This window comes from Osmerus eperlanus, chromosome 5, assembly GCF_963692335.1.
Source record: "Osmerus eperlanus chromosome 5, fOsmEpe2.1, whole genome shotgun sequence".
NCBI classification, from domain to species: domain Eukaryota; kingdom Metazoa; phylum Chordata; class Actinopteri; order Osmeriformes; family Osmeridae; genus Osmerus; species Osmerus eperlanus.
In genome coordinates this window covers 6,570,506-6,593,671 of record NC_085022.1, presented here as the reverse complement: position 1 = coordinate 6,593,671, position 23,166 = coordinate 6,570,506, and the positions used below count along the sequence as shown (strand labels likewise).

At 43.6% G+C, this 23,166-nt stretch overlaps 2 protein-coding genes across 2 annotated transcripts; one reads left to right on the top strand and one right to left on the bottom strand.

The window, feature by feature from the left end:
- Positions 1-16: 16 nt before the first annotated feature.
- On the bottom strand, positions 17-14,482 carry appl2 (adaptor protein, phosphotyrosine interaction, PH domain and leucine zipper containing 2). The gene is made up of 21 exons (XM_062461457.1): positions 14,202-14,482; positions 12,740-12,838; positions 12,362-12,421; positions 11,828-11,899; positions 10,100-10,187; positions 9,916-9,957; positions 9,760-9,818; positions 9,341-9,487; positions 9,049-9,131; positions 8,749-8,901; positions 5,953-6,141; positions 5,780-5,822; positions 5,470-5,526; positions 4,297-4,391; positions 3,974-4,129; positions 3,691-3,743; positions 3,399-3,573; positions 3,203-3,239; positions 2,712-2,867; positions 2,546-2,593; positions 17-2,304 (listed from the first exon to the last, which is right to left on the bottom strand). Exons 1-21 carry the CDS (start codon positions 14,253-14,255, stop codon positions 2,173-2,175), a joined length of 1,998 nt encoding a protein of 665 aa, XP_062317441.1. The 5' UTR covers positions 14,256-14,482; the 3' UTR covers positions 17-2,172.
- Positions 14,483-15,980: 1,498 nt separating this feature from the next.
- LOC134021767 (overexpressed in colon carcinoma 1 protein) lies at positions 15,981-22,783 on the top strand. The gene is made up of 6 exons (XM_062462875.1): positions 15,981-16,234; positions 19,170-19,194; positions 20,414-20,449; positions 20,977-21,056; positions 21,918-21,957; positions 22,153-22,783. The coding sequence occupies exons 1-5, from the start codon at positions 16,192-16,194 to the stop codon at positions 21,920-21,922; spliced, it is 189 nt and encodes a 62-aa protein (XP_062318859.1). The 5' UTR covers positions 15,981-16,191; the 3' UTR covers positions 21,923-21,957; positions 22,153-22,783.
- The last annotated feature ends 383 nt before the right edge of the window (positions 22,784-23,166 follow it).

The following is a 23,166-nucleotide window of genomic DNA, read 5'->3' as shown; positions in this document are numbered from 1 at the left end:
AAAAGAAAATTAAGGACAAAATGTCTCATTATTATTAAATAATGCATGTTAATGTTTTATTTAGAAAACTATATAGGTCAAACAATGAGTGCAAAGCCTTTATAGTAGCTGGACACTGTCAAATACAACCAAGGGGATTTCCAAACAGACGTTGTAAAATGAGTAGCGATACTTGCCATGCACCCGTCCGATAACACAATACTCCTGACAGTGCATTTTACTGAGAAACTGAATCCGAAAGTAGAATATTAATCTGTTATTGTGAGAATCTCTGTACCTTCATCTTCTTTAAGACATAGTAAACTGTGTAAGAAATGTGTCTTCACTAAACTGCAAAGAGGGAGCCCTTGAGGGGATGGGGGGAGGAGGAGGAGATGGGGGGAGGAGGAGGGGATGGGGGGAGGAGGTCGTGGTGGGGGAATGGGAGGGGGATGTTGGAAGTGGGAGGATGGGAGGTGTGGTGGAGGTTGGAGGGAGGGAGGGATGGAAGAGGAGGAGGGGAATGAGCTCATTTGATGACTCACATCTGTTAGTCCAAGGGTCTGGCAAAAGGAGAGAAATCGTTTACAAATGAAATGTGTTTTTCACCATTGAACGGTACACATTCTTGAATCACAATATGTAGTGTCATTGATAATCCACCTCCATTGACCTTCACAATGGAGAGGCCTTCCAAGACAAAATAACACACATTCGGAGAACATGCTGCAGTTAACTTGAAACCATGTCACAGCTGTTTAACAAGGACCAAAGCAAGCAGGCAAGCACACACTGGTCAGCACAAAATAACCTCACGTTCAACGCTAAGTCAATGGCTTTCACCTGTATTACCAGTACACTGTACAAAAACATTAAACTAGTAGTGACCTCAAGTGGCCACCATTGGAACTGTTATGACTGCAGGTTGTCAGCTCTGAGAGGGAGACGTATTAGAGTCACCACTCCAGAGATTTCTGCCCTTCGGTAATTGTTGAATCAATTATTCTACTGGCGTAAGGATAGTAAATAGGTTCATTAAATCCTCAACAATCTTTCTGTCTATTTACATGCAATTTATGGAATCGTTTCAAGGGTCGTTGCTTGTCTCCGTTTCAGTTCAGTTCTCACCGACTGGGCATGACGGGATCTCTGCAGAGCACGGTACAACATTATCATGCTCTGTGTCACTTCTAGCATAGTTATCAGATCCGAATCAGATATGATTTTGAGCTATCTGTCTCAACATCTTAAAGACACGTTTATGTGGTAAAGTATTTCCAAAGGCTACTATTGGAAATAAATCAAATGTCTATCATTCCTATAATCAATCAGGAAGAGTCAAACTAGCTATGGAGGGTATTTTTTATATACTTTCCTAACGACAATCTTTAAGAAACAATATTTTCACATGTGAATTTGTTCTTGGCTTCTTCACATGCACACATCGCTTCAGAGAGGTTGCATCCTGTCCCAACCATTCCCATGGGTAAAAGACAATAAGCTTCGTTATTTACAGTTCCATAAATCACACCCGACATAAGGAATGTAAGTATTAAGTCAAAAGAACACACCTAACTATGACTTAATTTAGACAAAGTATATTTGTCTATCCTTCACTCAGATTATAGTCTTTCCACACAATACAGCCGTACTATAGCTGAAGTTAGTGCATTCTAAAGACAGCAAAGTTTGGATTACATAGCTAGGAACCCTGGAAGTGCAACGTTGTCCTACAGGAATGATGAACAAAACTAAGAATATGTATTTTAAATTATGTAAAGACCTACAGGTAAAATGTATCTCAACCATACTTGAGAATAAATCATAAAAGAAACAAATGGTAGCCTAACACTGAAGTAAAAATAATGAAATGTATGACTATTAGTTTTGACGATTCAACAGTCCACAGGTAAACCATTACTGTATCTTAGTTCGAACAAGAGAATGGAAAAGAATGTACAGTACCTACTGGGTGTCCCTTTTTTTAAGTACCTCACTACTGGTCTTGATAAGGACACAGTGCACCAAGTTAAGCCTTCTTTGACGTAAGTAAGCATATTCATGGAAGGAGTCATAAAACATGCTTCTGAAAAACTCAATCTGGGTGCCAGGAACCAGACCATAGTCTGAGGTTAAGAGTGGAGAAGAGACACCTTTCCCCACAGCCCTGGGTTCTGGTCCTGGGTGGCAGGGCTAGGCCTCAGACTCCAGGTCCTCCTGGCTTGCCTCAGCTGCCGTGTCTCCAGTCTCTGCATCCAGAAGGAGGAACTTGCCATCGTTGGTCAGGGGCATCGACTTCATCAGCTGGGCCAGGGCGGCTGGGTCCTAGTGCCAGAAGGAGACAGGTTCACAAGCATAGGGTTAGATCATTTATTCTAGGTTTTGATAGACCGCTAGGCACTGTCAAGAGGAGCAGCACCAACAAATTCAAGTGTACCTGCAGGCCTACCTGTACTTGCTACAAAAGGCACAAAGACACTTGACCAGGAATGACAAGCTGTTGATTTACTACGTGATGGTAAATGTATGTCTTACGCAAGCATGTTTTCTTAGATATCATATTTACCTTCTTGGCCTCTATGATATCCTTCCCCAGACTTATCGTGTAGCATATCTGTGAATCGAGAAATATAAAGTCATTGTTCCATAAGTCGTATTTTTGGGGGTTATAAAATATGTGTCATCACGACCCAACGTGTTCAGGACATGATGACAAGGGACAGGGAAGGTACCTTCTCTCCCTCGGTGTTACTCTCAAAGATGAAGGAGCTGAAGGAGGCGTGGCCCTCCTCCTCCCCCTCGCTCCAGTCACGCCCCTCCACCACGAAGCCCATGAGCCGTCCGTTCTCCTGGTGGGCTGCAAACACGCTGACGTCCTGCAGCTGGAACTGGGCACACCACACACACTGGGTTTACATTGTCTATATTGTGGATACTACGAGGCCAGTAGCTCATCTAGGATTAGGACTTATCTCTTCTAGGTGTAGATGTGCTTCTAGGAAACGGTCCAAGTGGAGCAGGACCAAATCATTCCAGTGTACGAAAACTTGTTACAAATGGTTCAAATAAACTTGAAACTTGAGTTTGTCTGGATAGGCCAGATCCCTGACTCTGATAGCATCTCATTGGTAGAGCACTGGATGTGAAAAGTTCCAAGACATCGTTTTTTGGATATGTTGTATTGTGATACAAATGAAAAGAGCAGAACGTTTACCAGACTTACACTTATTCGTGTGACCTGTGTTTGAGGGTCAATTAACCTGTCATGAAAAATCAAAATGTTAGTCCACCTTCTAGCATCATTCCCAAAATCTAAGACATCACACCATGATGTAACTAATGTTCATCTGGTTCTTTTCTAGATTGGGGTTCGTGGATAAACCAATGGCCATGTTCTGTCCCCATGTGGGGTGTCTGACCTGAGGCAGCTACTGGTGACCATGAGGTGGGACTCTGTGGTTTTGAAGATGTTGTGGATGGCCCGTGCAGCCAGCACCTGCCTCATGGCCTCATAGATCACTTCCTGGTTGTGGCCCGATCGCACTGCCATGGAGCCCAGGAAGCGCACGGCAAATACCTGCTGTAGCAAGGAGTCTACACACACACACACACACACACACACACACACACACAGGACATGTACTGAAGGATGAAACAGAGATGACATCAGTGTTGAATCATTTTGACTGAACTCTTAAGCAAAACCCTCACCATCGCTTTCTGAGGAGCATTCGTCATCTGTTTCGCCAAAAGGGTTTGTGCGCCTGTGAAGGACACACACGCGCGCGCGCACACACACACACAATGTATCCCTGCTGAGTTTTCTGGAGGCAGACAGTGGACTGAAAATGTGTTCATTTTCATTGATACTTTATGGGGAGTTTTGAGATAATGCCATAGTATACCAGCCCCTTGACCTCCACCTCTTCCCTGTTCCAGTACCCCACCTCCCCCCTCCCCTCCTCCTAGCTCCAGTACCCCCCAGCTGCAGTACCTGCCCCCAGCCCTATTCTGGTCCAGGAACTCAGAGGCCGGCAGCATGATGTCAAACTGGATGGGTGTTCCCGGGGCGATGAGGTCCTCCGGTTCAGCACCCCCAGGGGGCTTCTGGGACGCACTGCTGGAGGACTGCACCCCACCAGGCTTAGCTCTGGTTGGAGGGAGGGAGGGGGAAAGGTATATGAGGAGAAAGGGAAAGAGTGATAGAGATAGAGAAGGAGAGGAGAGACAGTGGAAAGAAAGAAATAGAACAATCACACTATCTAAGAATGAAGTCTGCCAGTCAAGATAGAAGGATGTCCTCCTCTCCAGTCTAACCTGTCTGGGTTGGGAGAGCCTTCCTGTCTCTTCTCAAAGCTGGTGATGGGGGTGACGGCCTGGATGGCTGTCTGGTTCAGTCTTATGGCCACTGCCTAGCGAGGGAGGCAAGGTGCAATTGCTGTTATGACAGTGTTGACATTTACTCCCTGTCAATTCCTAATGTAGCCACCAGAGGGCAAAGGTCTTTCATGAATAGGTAAACTAACTTTGGAGGAACTGCTTTAGTTAGTGTGTGTTGGCCATAATAACCAGCATTGCCATAAAAAATAAATTGATCAAGTTTAAAGAAGGCAAGCAAATTATTAATGTTATTGATGAATTATTAATTCAAAAAAAGCAATAGAGACGAACAACAGAGATACAAAGACGGTTCATAGTCCACATGCAGTGTATTTGTTTATATACAAATAAGTTAACCAAACACTCCTGTAGACACACACACACACACACACTCTTTTTTTCAACACTCACACACAGAAATACTTTCAATATTTTTCTTAAACACACACACACACGTTCTATTGCTTTCGTAAACACTTCCATGCTTTCCATCTCTCCTTAACCCACACACACTCACACCATGAAAATGTCCCCAAATGTTTTCTTCTTAGTTTATATTTGTCCTCCAAGGGTAGTTAAACAAGACCACATATACACACACACACCCTTAAAGTCAATCGTTGAAGAATGAAGAGGGTGGAACTATTAAGGAGGCACTCTCAGTGCAATAAGATAAGATGCTGTCTGGGCAATAAAAGCTGGAACCACTTCAATGTCAGATGTGTAAAGTCCTTCAGCAGACAAGCGGTGGTTCTACACAAGGCCTGACACAGTCTGGCCGAACCTTCAGACAGCCTGTTTGCGTCCGGCTCAGCGAAGGCATCATTGCAACGCGGCCAGGCTTCTGGTGCTCAGAGTTGCTCTGGTGTTTAAAACTCAAGACTTTTGATCAACTCGTGATAACTGCTGTATGATAAAACCCCACTGTGGGAAAATGTCTGTGTGGGTGTGAGTGTTGGAGATGGCTGTGGAGGGAGGACAAAGGGACAAAGGCATATCAGAGGGTGTGGGGGGGTTAAAGAGTAGTATGGAGAGAGAAGGTGCTACAAGAAAGAAATGAAAAGAACAAAAGAAAAAAAGTAAGAAAGAAAGCAAGTCCAGTGAATCTACCTCAGGGTTGTCAGTCAGGTAGATCTGTCTGGAGATGTTGTTTAGAGTGCAGATCCACTGTAGAGGACACACACACACGTTAGATTTACAATGGCTCATCCCTTGTTGCATGAATGTTGTTCCAGTAAAGCCTTTTAACACAGGTCTATATGAGGCCGATTTGTGTGGCTAGTGATGAGAAGCTGCAAGAGCTGAAAAGCACATCTCCTGTGTCCTTGGTGACAAAATGGGAACATAGAATGGAAATGTGGGAGTTGAAATGATTAAGTTTGATATCTGGCGTCAATCCAATGTCAGGTATGATACGTACTTCCTCATATTCCCTCTTGCTCTCTGCTTGTAGAATCATTGATCTGGAGCGAATACGACAAATAAAAAGTTAATTAATCAAACACAAGGAATAGCGAGAAGACATCTTTGTCTCCTAAACGTGCATGCCGGCCTCAAGTATCTTTACAGAGATAAAAGGTGGGAGGGGCGTACGTTTTACCAGTGGGTGAGGTGATTTGAAAACAGTATCGTCTGTCCTCGCACTCCACAGCCATGACTGAGCTGTTATCCAGGTCCAGGATCATACCCCCTGCCACCGCTCCACGTGGCTGGCACATGAGATTCCCTCCTTGGGTAAAGAAATACAGCCGATCCCAAGCTGTGGTAACAAGGCCCGTTTTGCTGTGGAGCGAAAGGAACTAAAAGTTAGAGTGTGAACTGTAAATGAAAGTGTTCATGACTCGGCCAAGTCATTTCCTTCTGCACTGCAGTAGGCTTCTCCTCAATCAAGAAGATGATTGTGTTCATGGCCTTCATGTAGGAGTTGTTGTGACTCATACCACCAAAGAGAGAACAAAATGGCTGCTGATGACTTTGACAAGCACTTGAAGGGAAGGTATTCAAATGAATGGCATTCTGCTGAAATTGTCTTCCCTGTGTGTTTCAGATATTTGATAAAAGACGGATGGAAAGATTGCTTCTAGAAAGATGAAAAGACATCTGACAGCTCTGGCATTTTACTAAATCACAGTGTCAATGGCGCAGATATTCTAACCCCAGCTGTCAAGGGGCGTGCTCTCCTCATGCATCCACACAGAAACACAAGCTGACAGTAACCATCTCAACAAACTGTCGACACATTCAATTGCCCATCTGGAACGGGTTACCTAACAGATATTTGTTTGTTTTTCCATCTAGTGTTTTTAAACTGTAATGTTAACACTCAATTACTTCCGTCACTCAAATTCCTATCTTCAGTTCATCACGTTTCAAAGATAAGCCATGACCTGTTTTGAAAGTATAAGTGACTGAAATAAGAATATGTCAGTGGCGGAAATTGAAAGAGAGCAAATCTGAAACTTCTCGTCAGGGTCGAAAGACAGGAAAATTACAAAAGCAAAGGCGTAGATTTGATCGGCAGTGTGCGTATGTGTCTGTCTGTACATATGTATACCGTATTTTACGGAAAATAAGCCGCGACTTGTACCCCGATTTTACAGTTTTCTTGTGCTTGTGCGGCTAATATTTCGAAGCGGCTTATAGACAAGTTTATGAGCCGTTTCCGCTCTACTTCCTAAATTCCTCCCTTCGATGCAATTCACTTCCGTTCTGGCGGGCTGGGTTTGTTTTGCTAGCTAGCTCCGTTGTGCCGACAAAGCACTGATATCGCAGTGACAAAGAGGATATACAATTTACAACATGAAGAAAAGTGGTTGGGGAACGACGTGTGCAGTAGTTGGTTGCAAACACTCGAGAAAGCACCTGAACGAGTGGTTAGATAGAGTGCTACGACCACCAGTTTTAAAACCTAGAATCGCCTCTAGCCTGTTACAGTTATACTACAGTAGTATGCTTATTGTTTGTAGGCTATTCACATTTTGTTGGTGTTCCTTTGTCCTATTGTTGCAGTGGATTTAATAATTATACATTGATATGTGGATATAATAATTCAAACCTTTCAAAGTGCCAACACACACATCTGTAAAAGCCCGGCATGAGGTGTGTAGCCAACTGGTGCTTGTTTAAAGCAGTCATAACCGGGTTCATAGGAAGAATAGATAGATAAGTAGGCACTTCAGGCAGTGACAAGCCACTTAAATAAGGATAACAGTGTACTGCCTGTCTTGTCCTTCTGAAGTTGTTAAATTGAATAGGCTGAACATCAACATGTAACATCAATAGCCTAGAAATTCCAAACGAATTAGCTTTCAATGTTATGTATACCTAGGCTACTTGGACCGTGTCCTGGCAATAAATAAAGAACATTATGCTACATGTTTTGCCAGGATAACTGGCAAGACCATTGAATGTTCATGATGTTCCTGTGTGTTTATTCCTTTGACTGGGTACAACAACGCGATCAGTGTTTTTAATGTCGGGCTACGAATTTATAGAACAACTTCTGTCTGATACGTGTGGCATCCTTTAGCCAAATAATTAGCCTACATTTTGCTGAGAGATTGAAGAGCTAGACAACAAATGTTCTAATGAATCACCGACTAAAGTCATCTTCTGACATTGCCTTTGCTCCATATTAAAAGCTACAAAATGATGGACTGGCAAAAGCTTGATAACTATAAATCTACTCTAAAATGTACTTAAAAGTATGGCGACGACGTTGGCAACTTATCCAGTAGTAAATGTCAAACGACAAGTATGTCAAAGTAGTAGAACCGTGATCCCAAGCTAGCATCAACATCGCTGTGTTTACACCGGCAGACGCTTTGCAAACCACTTCCGGCAGAAATGAAATGCATTTGTGTAGAGTTATGGCGGCCCCCTGGGATTTGGCGCGTAAACTTGTCTATAGTCCGGTTTTAGAACAAAAAAGTGGCTTTGTCTCAAGATCTCTACAGACCGAGACCGTGCAGCTAATTTAATGCTCAACACTTGAACGGGGGCTTATTACTTGAAAGAGGAATTATTTGTAGTGAAAGTGAAAGTGCATCTTATATTCCAGTGCGGCTTGTACTCCGATTTACAAACTCAAAGTCCTCATTCTGGGGGGGGGTGCGGCTTATACACGATGCAGCTTATTTTCCGTAAAATACAGTATATGTGGGGGAGTCAGATGGCTGAGCGGTGAGGGAATCGGGCTAGTAATCCGAAGGTTGCCAGTTCGATTCCTGGTCATGCCAACTGACGTTGTGTCCTTGGGCAAGGCACTTCACCCTACTTGCCTCGGGGGAATGTCCCTGTACTTACTGTAAGTCGCTCTGGATAAGAGCGTCTGCTAAATGACTAAATGTAAATGTAAATATGTCTGCGTGTTGTCAAGGTTCTGCTTACTTCCTGATGTTGAGGTAGCCGGCCCTCTGTATGAGCGTGCGGTTGACCGGCTCAGGGTCGCGGTCGGGCATGTAGACTGTGTCCTCCACAGACAGCAGCTCTCGCTGGGACGCACGCATGGCCTCTGCCTCGGAATCCAGCTGGCCCTGGATGCTAACAGACACACAAACACACACACACAAACACATGCACATACAGAAGGAAGTTAAGAAGTTAAGGACAGTTAAGGGGCCATTGTAATGTACCATTGTACCAAAAAAAAAATATTTCCATAAAAATGTTGGGGACAAATCTCCATACCTTTGTGTCATGGTAGATACTGAGGCTAGGAAAGTGTCCATTTTCTTGGAGACCAGATCAATGCCTTTCTTGAAGAAGTTGATCTGAGAGAGAAGGAACAGGACCAAATTCAGCCATCTTTCTTTTCCAGGAAGAATCCAGTACCATAACCTACTGACTATGAAAGCACAGTGTGTGTGTGTGTGTGTGTGGGGGGGGGGGGGTGGGGGGGGGGAGGGGTCCTGTATATACTGGGGGTTTTGCAGAGTGGTAAGGCTATGTGTGCAGTGAAGTGTATGCATGGTAGAAGCACCTGGGCCTGTGTGTATCCCAGCATGGGCTCCAGCATGGCCACTCTCTTGCGGTACTGCAGGGCATTGAGGGCGCAGTAATACTGCATGGACGCTTGGTGCTGCTTCCTGCGAGTGTAGGCCACGTCTCCCACTAACTCTGACTTCACCTGGAGGACCAGAGAGGGTTAGTGATCCACACGCATACCATACTCACACACTCACACACACACACACACACACACTCTACTGAAAACCGCTCTTTGTCAGACATGTGTGACCAGGTTGTTCCTGGGCTGTTGAGTTAAGTGCCATCCTTAAAGAGCACTCTCCCAGCATTTACAGTGCATTATTGTGGTATCAGTTTGTTATATGTTTCAATCAATAAGAAAACTGTTGACCAATGCAGTCTAGAAAGTACTCAATTGCCCTCCCTCCTTACCCTCTCATTCTCCTTCTTCTTGGGCAGTCTGCTGTACCTGACCATAGCTGCTTCATGCTCTGGCCACGGAGACACATCGAGAAGACAATTTGAACACTGTTTGCGAATTGAATAAACTCAAAGTGAAATACAATTGTTTTGTCGCTTTCTACATACCATCAGTGGCAATGCCAAATATCTCTCTCAGTGTGCTTATCTCTGAAAACGTCAAATTCAAAAGGTCAGAGATTCAAAAGATTTACATAACAGACACCAAACATGATCACTCACCACAGCCACACAGAAGAGCGGCAAAGCTACGTCACCAGCTATGTTGTCTGTGATGAACAGATGTTTTTACCTGTGAGGTCCTTTTCTCTGAACTGAATCATGGGAAACACCATCTTGTCTGCCATCTGTGTGGCCAGCTCAGAGTGCAAAGCATTTAGCTGTGAAGGAGGGAGAACACATGAGATGTTCAGTCGTGGCTCTGCATTAGGACATCATAAAGAAAACTACAATAACCTGAAGTACCACATACACTTCCTGTTTATGTCAGCCATTATCTTTGACTGGCTGACCCTTAATAATAATACAAATAATAATACTGCATGTTATTTATAGTGTGCCCTTTATTGGCAAGGCACTCTAAGGGTGCTACAGGTTTAAAAGAAAAAAAGTCCCTTGGTGATTACACAGATATTTGAATTTGAAAGGTTAAAGCAACACTAACATTCAGAAACAAACAGTGTTAAACCCTTTAATGAACACGATCATCTTGCCACCCCTTCCAGTTCAGTGGGGGACAAAGTCCACCTGCTCAGGCTTAGCCTATATCCTGCCATCTGATTGATGTCTGCTCCAAGTTGGTAGTCCACACGGGCAAGCCCACAAGCACCGGGACAAGCACCGGGTTTGTTTCTGCTCTAAAGCCTGTGTAGTCGGACAGGCTCTGCCCCCCTGCAGCTGACGAAGACGAGTCCATCTGTTCCTTCTCTTTCTACCTCTCTAACTCTCTTCCTCTCTACCTCCGCCATTCTGATCCTTACATTTACATTTAGTCATTTAGCAGACGCTCTTATCCAGAGCGACTTACAGTAAGTACAGGGACATTCCCCCAAGGCAAGTAGGGTGAAGTGCCTTGCCCAAGGACACAACGTCATTTTGCACAGCCAGGAATCAAACCGGCAACCTTCTGATTACTAGCCCGATTCCCTAACCGCTCACCCACCTGACGTAATCCTTCACCTATTACTCTTCCACAGACCTCCGGCCCTGTCTGTGGCAGGGTGACAGTCTAGGACAGGGGTCACTAATTGGCGGACCGCAGTCCGGGTCCGGACCTAGGCGGTTCCCTATCCGGACCCGGACCTATAACCGATATATTATTATGGAATTAATTCATTTTGACGGAACGTTTCCATTTTAACCGGCACATCTTTTTGTTCCAACTAAATATGGTTTGTATCTTACTTGTCCAATACAAAGGTCCAATCAGGAGCTTTAATAACTGTAATCACCATGACAACTCACTCACTGAAAGTTGTCCGCAACCTCTGTGGGTCAGGTTGTCTGTGTCATTCGCAACAATGCAGGCTAATCGATTTGCTAAGAGTACCTGTTTCTTCCTTAGCGAAAAACATGGCGTGCTCTAAACCCGGCGAAAAGTTTATTCCAAAATGACCTAATTTCAGACAAGTATGCATTTGTGCTGCCGGTGGGGACAGGGGCGTCTTAATAGCACTTGAGGCCCCTGGGCTATGGACCTTTTTTTCATTTTTTGAGGCAAGGCACTTTTTGCCACAAAAACTTAATTTCAGCCTAAACCGTGCAACGGAATGTAAATAACAATACACGCTAATTGTGCGATTAATTAATGCGCTTAATTCCTGTACAGTCCTGACACTGTAGGGCTGGCAGTGCTGGCAGAGAACTCTTTCTTTTCAACATTTTCACTGCTCCCCTTTTCACTTTCTTTGTCACCACATACACTGTGAAATTCATATCCACATTCGGATGCAAACAGATACACACAAATACTTGTACGCTCAACATTTAATAATTAACGCTGAATATAAAGAGTTCTCACCTCCCCCACAGTTTTGGCAAAATGCTGTAGTGTACTGATCACCTCCTCGTCACCTTTTCCAAGAGCAAAGTTCTGATGAAGACAGGAGGAGTTTTAGGTTGAAGCACAAAAAAACCCAGAATCCAACACACCTACAGGACATATTAGTTAGTACTGGGGCTGTGAAGGTAGAAATACAGACTTCTTCCTAGAATTTGTCATGTTTGTGTCCTTGGTAATGTGGCTGGTGGCAGCCAGACCACTGCCTCACTCTGACGACCACAATACTGTTAGAACTATCACTTCTGATCCTTGATCTTCTGCTGTACTTTCTACATGTGTGATATTTGTAGGTTGCTTTGGATAAAAGTGTCCGCTAAATGAATACATTGAAATATAAGTAAACTGTTATCTGGAAAACTTATGGTCCAATGTGCAAATCAAATCCTTCATAATACATTGAGGCAGTCCCAACACCAATCCAGTATATACAACTCTATGCAGTCACATTCAAAACTAGTGATTTATAAAGTCTGCAATCTCTGCGATACTTACTTTCTTCTCATATTCCAGGAGCTGCTTGGAAAGCTGTTCGGTGGCCAGTCCCATCTCACTCTATGATGGGGGCAGAGGGAGGGGGGGGGGGGGCAGAAGGGGAAGAAGGGGGAGGAGCAGTGTGGGGGGAAGAAGTGGGTGGGGCAGAGGGGGGGGGGGGACAGATGGGGGGGGGCAAAGAGAGGATGTTGTGTCAGTGGACTCATCAGCTTATTCCCTGAGACCGCCAGAAAGCTAGCATACCGGTAGTTGGACTGTGTTTGTGTGTGAGTGTGTGTGTATGGTGTGTATAATGTGTGTGTGTGTGTGTGTGTGAGTGAGTGATCAAGATGTACATGACGTGTGCATGTATGTGTGTGTGCATTATGTGTGTGTTACCTGGGCTCCGTACACCCTCTGCATGGACTGCAGCAGCTGGTTGGTATAGTCTGTGAGAGTCCCAGCATCCTCCTCAAACACACTGAGCAAGGAGCGCGTCTGTGGAGCAAACAGGAAGTGAGTCGGGGAGTTGACTGTTTCACAGACAGACGAGGATGTGCAGAAAGGCACACAAGGCTGCACACAGTGAGGCAGGCACACACAACACAACTGGTTAGCAACCTTGCTGTTGGCAGACCTAATATTCAACAACCCACACTGACAGACAGACTTTATTAGACAGCTAAGCAGCAGGTGTTTGCACAGACACAGTCTTGACTCCTTAAAGGCCTGGTAAACAAACAGGTAAGGGTTTGCATATGTATATAGACGGGTGTGGAAACGTGTCGGTACTGAATAGAATCACACACCTAGCAATCGTGCACGACACATTTAACATAAAATGACGTACAACAAAATGTGGTTCACAATTCACATTTACTATCCCAATTCAGCTAAACCTGTGCCTTAATTTAAAGTGCAATTTAATCAAAGCTTTAGACTTCATGTCCTAATTGTTCAATAAAACTGACATTCCAAAGTGGTGATAATTAACAAGTACATTGCAAAGTAGGCCTATACCTCCAGCCTATTATGTGGCCTACATAACATTTAATTTGACTAAGTTTTACAGTGTAATGAGCTTCATGTGTGTGTCTGTAGTCTGTTACAGTTAAATACTACTGGAATACTCAACTGCAAATGCAATGTTATTCTAGACAAAACGTAGACGATTCGTGAGAAATGGCATGCTTATTTATTTATTTAGTAAAATGCATTTTACTTGTAGCTCTGACAGTAAAAGCTTCGTTTGAGCTGCGTGACTACAGATCTATGTCGTATCAGACTTGAAACGTTGTCTTATTGACCACTATTGGTCAAGGCCAATGGAGAATGAACATTCAAACCCCTCCCACTACAGACCATAAAATAGGCCCAATCTAAAACCAGATAATAGGGGGACTGCGTCTAAGTAAGGTTGATGTAATCTGCTGTAAGGTTTCACACACACACACACACACACACACACACACGCACACACACACACACACACACACACACACACACACACTTTGACTGGCACTAAACAAGGGATTCTTGTTAGAATGCCCACTTTCTTGTCAACAGTCGAGCTTCGGTAGGAAGCGAGAATCACGTCACCCAACCAAGGGGAAAGCACATTTTCGAGCAATATGCATACGAGATGTAGACATGTAACTAGATAACAATTGCTATTATTTGGGATCTACTTCCATGAGGATACACAGCCTGAGACCTCGCAACATTCCAACAACCATCAAGCAATTTAGAGCTGTCACTGTCGTGCTGCGTAAACAGGCTACTACGAAGAACGACAATGATATTTTGCGTTATCGTTTAACTCTTCACAGCACAGGCTGTATCAAACATAGCATGGCCTTACCTGGGGACTGTCCTGCAAAGAATCTTCTAAGAGCAATTTATGGACGGCCGGCATCTTGTTTGTAACAGCGAGAATAGGAGAATAGGCTTGAATTATTTAGGGAGTGGACTCTCTTTCCCAGAGAGCTTTGGGCGGATGTGGGTGACACGTAAAAGATGCAGGCGGTCCCTGACCATCCCTTATCATCAGCAAACAGTAGCTTAGTCAAACAAACTACGGATCTTCAGCCATATTGACTTGAATGCAATGGAGGAAATTATTGTTTAGAATGGTAAATATATTCAGTTCACCGTGGTCTTCCCCCCAGTTTTATGCAGGACACATCTCTGAGACAACAGCGTCCCCTGCTGGATACGAGTTTAACGTCAAGATAAACATGTCGATTTGTTGAATCAGAGAAGGATTTGAACGTGAGGGTTCTTGGCCTGTTTAGACGAGGAATCAGTTACACTATATCAAGATCATTTTGATGGTACATTTAAGGTATTCACAAAAGTTTTTAAGGATACACAAAACATCACCATTAAGTTACATTCGTTTTCCAATGAAAAAACGAGAACATTTGGAAATGAGTCATTAAATAAAGGGAGGGAAAGGGGTAGGCTTTTGTTAAAGCTTTTTTTAAATCCATCAAAATTAGCCAGCACTAATGTATATTGCACTAATTTCTCACCGGGGATATTTGTAATTACCGTTCTTGTTTACTTCTGTGGGAAATGTTTCCCTGAAACTATGTCTATGGATGCAAGAACTTAACAGGGAGAAAAAGCTTTTAAGGATTATTTTGATATTACTGTAAATGGTCACTGACAAAGCTGTTTACTGGACAGACTGATCTAGAACACCACTCTGCTGTATAACGTTTAGTGAAAAGTATTAATTATATTCAGTTTTTCTCAGTGTGTGTGTGTATGTACTGTATGTTGGAGTGTCTGCATGATTGTAAATGCATGTATGTGGGTGTGTGTGTGTGTGTGTAATTGTGCTTAAGGAGCATCAATTCCTTCTACCACACAGGGATTAAAATGCGTCGTAACTATTGTGTAACTGGAGAAGTTTAACAATTTAAAATTGGAGTTGGGTAGGAGGTGATATTGAGTTGATAATCTAGTATGTATACAAAAGACTGCACCCTTAATGAACACTACATGACCAAGCGCCTGAAGTACAACATGTGACAAAATTAGATGAACTTACTTTCTTAAAAATGTTTAGTGAATTAGAGTCTTGTGGTTGGATTAAAAAATAATTACATAATCACAGTGACTGAGACGTACATTTCCTTCTCTAAAATGCAAACATTTCTCAGCTCTTTTAGAAAGCACTATTCATTATTGAATGATGTTATTTCATGACCTAGTTTAAGTTTACAGCTACCGGTCTCAACTCAAGTCATATGATACAGACTAAGAACTTTCAGCAGTTCACAAGGCCAGGGGGAGGGGAAGGAAGATGCCGTGTAGAAGCAACACAAAGCTGACTGCAGCCACAACTGGAAATTCTTATTGTGAGAAGAGGAACTTGAAGAGCTGTTAGCTGACATATTTCTGTCCCTCGAACACAATTGTTCATGTTTTTTCACATGAAAAATTGGAATCGCACTATTGGCTGAAATCCACCCCACCCTCCTCCCCATTCCCCCGTTTCCCGGGCAACCATGTCAGGGTGGAGGAAAAGAGCAAATCATGTGAGGGCAGAGCATCTCTCTCTCTCTCTCTCTCTCTCTCTCTCCTCTGTATAAAACAGTCTTTCTCCATGCTGCCACACCAATCAGTTCTCTGTTGCAAAGGGATCTGGAGTATACCACCAACAGAGAAACCAGTGTGACTAAGAAAGATAGAAACGCTCCCTGCTACCTTCTGTCTCTCTCTCTCTCTTTCTCTCTCTCACTCTCTTTCTATTTGATTTGTAGTCATGGTTCTTGCTTTTCACTGTTTTCCCACCTGTTTTCTCTGAACGTTTCCTGTGTGCCTGGACAGTGGCTGCATCGATGGGTTGTGGCAATTCCTCTGCCACCAGCACGTCAGGAGGGGGTGAGTGTTCCACAACATCTGTTGGCTTGGCAATGCCTGCCCTTCTGTGGAAGCGTGAACGCGTGTGTGTTTAGATTGAAGGTGTTTCATAGCGAACAACGTTAGTCTAACGTATGCATGCTCTGTGGCATGTGAGCTGTAGGGTGGGTGTGTGTGTGTGTGGGCTGCGGGGTGTGTGTGTGTGTGTTTGTGTGTTTAAGGTGGTCTAGCATGTAAGATACAGGTGCCGTGGGGTCTCAAGACCCACACTGTAGACTTTGAGCTCTGGTAGCCGGGAGACTGCAGAGTGTCTGGAGGAATTTAATGACTTAATGGTTATTAGGTTTAGAAAGAAGAGTCTATACAATGTGTGTGAATGTGTGTGTGTGTGTTTTAGTTTCAGCTAAGCTTTAGTCTCCGTGGGGTTGATAGGTGAAAGAAAAGACATCTAGACAGCAGCTGTCTCTTCCTTTTTCTTCAGGTGATTGATACCGGCAGTCAACGTCTTTGATTCTCATTCTATTGCCTTCTTTCATTCAGTCAGAAGCTGCCTCTTTCTGGACAAACACAGCAAGCTCTCACACACATATTTAAATGTGTTTCCGGCCGATGCTTCTCAGTCCTATTTCTTCCCCCACCATACTCTACTGGAGCTTACTTCACTAGATCAATGAAATTCTTGATGTGCGTGCCTGGGATGGATTGAATACAAATGTGTATTTGTGCTCTGCATATAGAAGGTTAATGAAAAGGAACACCTGCGGAATTATCGCTGTCATACAAGGGTGTGTGTCTTGATGGGGGATCTCGTGTGTGTGATCTTGCGTGTCTGTGCACACATGGGTGTGTGCATCTGCATGTGTTTGTTTGCGCGTGCGTCTAATCAGCTCCCACCAGACAGGCACCCTGTTAAACAGAACGGCAGGCAGCTAATGGGACTAGCGGATCCATGAGGTCTTCTCTTTGATTTGACTCCAGCTCACAGTCGGGAACAGTCCTTAGTGAGGTCAGTGGTTGTGTGGGTCCAGGAGGAAAGGTGCGAGGGTTAGGGAGAGAGCCTTCATTCATTTAGTTTCTGTCTGTTCTAGGTCACCCCCCTGCACAGGGACAAGGACACTGACAAGCCTGTCATTTTGAATAATAAGGGCCGGTGTTAGGAGTCATCTGTCTCTCTACTGTGTGCACCTAGTGGCAGTGACATCAAGCTGAAGGACATTGCCCTGCTTTAGTCACACAGATTTGGGTCGACCACTTCTGTTTGCGTGTGAAAATCTTTTGAGATTTAGCTGACAGTGTTCTGACTATCTGTAGAAAGAAACGTTAGGTGATGTGTTGAATGGTAATGTGGTGGACATGCTAATGAGCATATCCTTTCTACAGTGCTGTTCACAAACAAGACGAAATGCTACTGGAGATTTCTAAGAAAGTCTTCATTTGTTCAGTTTCTAGTTCTCTGTTTGCTTTTCCTTTTTAGTTTTTGGCAGATATCTCAGTCTGGAGGGCAGTAACCCTCTAAACATACAAAAAGCTTTACTCATCCCTCCTTCCCTCCATCCCTCTCTCTACTGTACCATCTTGTGCAGGCCATCGACACCAGTATTAATATGCTTCTGTAAGGACTGTGAATAGATCACTGTGCATCCCCAAGTACACACATTTATTTTACACCCACCACATCCTCCACAAGAATAAAAAATTATAATGATTATGTTCAATCATTAAGATTATGTTCTTGCAACCTTCGGATTAAACAAAAAGATCAAGGTTTCTTGTCTCTTAAAAGAAAACAATTTTCAGTTCCACTCAACCTGTTCCTCCATTACAAAGGCAAGTGAATGGACTGTCTGGTTGGAGGAAGTGGAAGAGGTCAGACTCAAAACTTTTCTTTCTGTATCACAAATCCAGACATTAGATTGCCTGCGGCGCAAAGGAGACAGATGTGCATTCAGACCACTGTTTATTGTTCACTTAACGGCTAATGGTTACAACATTAACCTTTGTAGACACCCAGACCAGTCCATTGTCCAACTTCTATCTCCTTGCTGCCATTAGGGCAGCCCTGGTAGGGTAGTAATCTCCTTGTGTTTTGGACTGCTTGTCCTTGTCCTATATTCCTGTCCCAAGACCCTTCTGTGTGTTGCAGAGAGAGATTAGGACAGGAAGCTGGTTGACTCCTCGCAAGAGCGTTAGAGTAACTCTCTGGAGTAACTCTCTGGAGTAACTCTCTGGAGTAACTCTCTGGAGTAACTCTCTGCTCCTCTGGCAAATCATTGCCAGCTCAGCCAAGAGTGTGCGTGCCTGTGAGAGTGTACGCATCTATGTGCAACACGTGCGTGTGTGTTTGTATGTGGTTGTGTATCCGTGTGTGCATATGTATATTTCTGTGTGTGTGTGTTTTGTGAGTGTGTGTGTTTATGTGTCTGGGTGCACAAACATTTGTGAAGGTGTGTGTGTTAGTGTCTGTCCAGCATATTATTTTCCTCGTTTTGCCTCCGTATAATTAAAGTAACATTTACTGTGGAGACATGCATGAAAGCAAATTAATAAAGGCTCATTGATTTCTATTACCCGCTTGAGAAGAGAGGAGAAGAGTTAAGAGTGATTTAAATCCTTCAACCTGGACCATTCTGTGTTCGTTTTTGAATCTGAATTTGACCCAAGAAAATATTAAACAATCAAGTTTTTCTGTGTTTTGGGTTTGGTTCCAGACACTTTCACTTTCATCTAAATTCCTTGGCTTTTATCGGCTGTTGTGTTGCAGATGGTTTGATGTTTTTACCATACATTTGTAACATTCTGTACATTCTGGAAATAATATTTATACCGTCCCCTCTGATTACAAACTCAAGGGAATGGATGAGCAATGCTAATGGTGAAGTAACTCAGACAGCAAGGGAAAAACAGCCCTTCATTCATGCATTGACTGGTTATGTGCCTTGCTTCCCTGTGCTTACAGGTCCAGCAGACGTCTCCAAAGATGTGTAAGTATGCACATTGTGTTGCTGCTTTTCTAGGTGGGAAGATTTTGCATTAAAAAAAATACAAAAAGAAAGTATGATCCTTTCTTCAGGCCTTCAAATAATCAATATTCAAACATTTATGCAGTTGAGAATAGACAGACAAGTAATTCACTACACACACTCAGTTTATCCTGCCATGTTTTTGTATATTTCTGTATTTTTCAAAGGTAAAAGTGGCAACAATTTCTGAAAAAACACAATTACCTGAACTGATCTGTTTTTGTGTACGTGTCTCTGTGTGTCTGACTCTGTTTGCATGAGCACCATTCAAGCAAGCGTCTGTGAATGTGGCATGTGTCTCTGTATATAAATGTGTGTGTATGAGTGTGTGAGTGTTTAAGTCAGTAAGTGTGCGTGTATGTTGGAATGAGGTTTATGCTGTGCTGTGCTGTCTCTGATAAACATCTGTGAAGTTCTTGCACCCACACACACATTCACACACACGCACACACTCATGCACACATACAGACACACCCATAACATCTTCCCACTCACGCACAGTACACACACACACACACTCACACAGACTCACTCACACATACAGACACACCCAGGACATCTTCCCACTCACACAAAGTACACATACTTTCACACACAATCACTCACACATACAGACACACCCATGACATCTTCCCACTCACATGCAGTACACGCACACTCATACACATATAGATCTTAAACACTTTCCCACTCACATTCAGTGTACACACACAAATGCACAAACCTCCCCCCTCCAACCTCACACATACACTCACATACATGCAGACGGACTACCTGTCTCATGTAAAGCTTAACTTCATCTGACTGGTTCTGTTGTTGACATTCAGCATTACATCTCTCTCCAAGCATCCAGCATGTTTACAGAGAGTAAAAGTAATAGTGACAATACAGTCGGCCTGATTGCTGGCCAGAGTGTTCTACCTGTGTTTAGAAACCATGGTTCATGGTCGATCATCCTCAACATCCAGACAAAAACCTTTGTTCAGGGTCACTGTTTAGCAGTCGGATCCGTCACGATTCTAGTTATCATCAAACATGCTTCATCGTCTTGAGTATGCCATGTTTAGCTCCTAATTCGAATTCGAGTCCCTGTCTCAGTAGGTCTGAGGTACAGTACCAGATATCACGTATCGTTTTGTCTCTGCGGTTGGATCTAACGAGAGGTTTTTCTCTCCACCAGGACAGAGGAGCCCTCTCCAGATGAGGAGAAAAGAAGGTAAGAGATTGATCGTTTTATTTCACCTGGGAGCTTTAGAGGAGGTAGTATTGTCGGTTTCCTTCCCAGTAAATATTGCTTTTCATTATTATTCCTCTTTTCTCACCGCTTTAAAAAAAAGCAGAACCGTACAAGTGTTTTTTAAAAAGCAGAACCGTACAGGTGTTTGAACAATGAGAAATCATCTGCTCTTCTGAGCTTTAATGAAGGAGGCAAATTCCAGGATAGCAATCAGTGTTTACTGCGGTCTCACCTTTCAGAAATGTTTAGTTCAGTGACATCAAATGTAAAAAAAAAACATATTTGAGACGGGTATAGCCGAGTGCATATTAGCATTTTTACTGCAGATCAAGAAGTCGCAGCCAACCAACCCCCCCCCCCCCACCCGTTCGATGTTTGGATGAAAATGCTCAAAGATGACATTGGCACTGACTGTACTATTTGGAAGATTCATAAATTGAAGGACAGCCTTTTGAGACGCAGTCCTTGTATATGGGCCCAACGTTGACCTTTGTATCTCCTCTCAGGAACTATGGAGGGGTGTATGTGGGCCTGCCAACTGACATGACTGCCGTAGCCTCCAGCCAGTCAAAGTCCACACGCAAAGGTAAATAATCACACATACCCGTAAACAGCAAACAACCACAATTCAGTATGGGAAGCCCTCTATGTGGGTCTGAAACTTATGTATGTAAAGACCCTCATTCCACCTCTGAACAGTGGACCAAATCAGCCTCCAGAAAAGGTTTTACCAAACAATTGATATCCACTAAACCCTTAACTATTAATCAACTACTGTATTCAGAAGAGGTTAGATTGCAGGTTTGTATCGTCCTTGAGTCATTCTTCCAACTTGAATGACGTAAACTTTTGTTTTTGTACAGTCTGTCTGTGTCCTTCTGCAGTCAACCCCTGAAAAAAAACTGTTATTCTCGTGGTTCTTGGTTCTTGAAGTATGTGTATATGTGTGTGTGTCTGTGTGTGTGTGTGGTACTGAACTCATGCTCATCTTGTTATTGTCTGTTAGGATGATGTAGAGCTGGTCCAGGGCTTAATACGATTACGTTCAGGACCAGAACAGTTCGATGCTGCACATGTGGGATATCCCAGAGCAGGCAGGGGGAGGTGGGACCATCTGTGGATCTGTTGGTGTGTGTGTGTGTGCTTGCATTTTTGTGTACGTGTGTGTGCCGGTGTGTGTGTGTGTGCATTTGTGTGTGTGTGGGTCTGTGTGTGCACTTGTGTGCGTGTGCTTTCTTGCACTTATGTTTGTGTGTTTGTGTCCAGTATTTGTGTGTACCCATGTGAATGAGAGAAAGACAGAAAGTGAGAAAGAGGGATGTGTGTGTTCAGTATCAAGCCAGGAATGCTCCAAGTCTTCATCTACTCAACTACTTTTCATGTTGACTATTGTCGTGTTGAACACTCAATCAGAGCTTTGCCGTTTTCCCTTCTCTCTGTCCTTCAGACTAGACGTGACTGAAGGAACATAATCACAGACAACACAGGTAATGTACATGACCTTACTTACACAGTTCCAATGTTTCTGTACAAATTACAAAGTACAAAAGGACAGATGTGTACTGGATTTGTTCTCTAGCTGAATTAGTTTGGCTCGCGAGCCTCTGAATAGGCTATAGAGAGAAGAGATCACATGACCTTGCCTCACGGCACTGACCTTCCTCTGTTGTCCTTTTCACCAGGACTGTACATATTCACCCACCAACAGACCTTCCCAGAGAGAGAGCAACGCTTGCTCCCACACTGACTCACCAGTCACCACCGTGTGGAATGAGGCTGTGTCCATCTGCCGGGCCATGAAGGGGAATGAGGCGTCTGCCTGCTGGGGGCTTGTTGAACCTGTCTCAGACTGGCACAGGGACCCTCAACAGAGGCCTTTGTCTGGGAGCACCAGCTCTCTGTAGGGGCACCACTAGTCTGTGGGACTCTGCCTGAGGATGAGCTGGGAGAGGTGGATGCACGACTGGAACCCCACCAGCACTCGGCAGCCTCTGCAATAATAATCAAAGCATCTATTTTCAAGCTGGGATTTAAGGATTCATGAGTCGTCTGGTTTCGATGTTTAATGTAGAGAGAGGGAGAGAGCAAATGAGGAGAGAAGAGGGGGAGGGGTGGAGGGGGAGTAAAAGCCAAGGAAAGTCACACAAGGGAAAACCTCGTTCCTTTGAGCACGAGTGCAGAGACCCCTCAGACAAACACAGTTATCGAAGAGATATTCAGATATTATAGTCTGCGTGTTTCTGTCAGAGTAATGCGCGTTGCTTTACTGTTAAATTAAGCACTGATGTCTGGTTTAATAAAAAGGCTGACGATCCGTGCTGTAGCGGGGTCTGCTCGTTTAAGATTAGCAATACTTAATTTATAATAAAGTATGTAGTTCTTGGGGCACCACCTCTTATTGTTAAAGGGATAGAGGAAACCTTATTGAATAATATTTAAATAATAGCCTTCGTAATAATCAGTCTAATCTTAAGGAATGAATTCGTTCTAAGAGTAGAGCCAATCGTAACATCAGTGAACACGCACGTCAAAATATCTTTACAATGAATTTATTCAAGTAAGGTAAACAGATCTTATGAAAAGTTGGATTATGGGTTTGATATGAGAGATTGGTTTCAATGAACAGAATGAAATGGTCTAACTTAAAGAAAGGCAGAAATTGTACAGTCAGTGATTACATCCTTACAAATCATAAA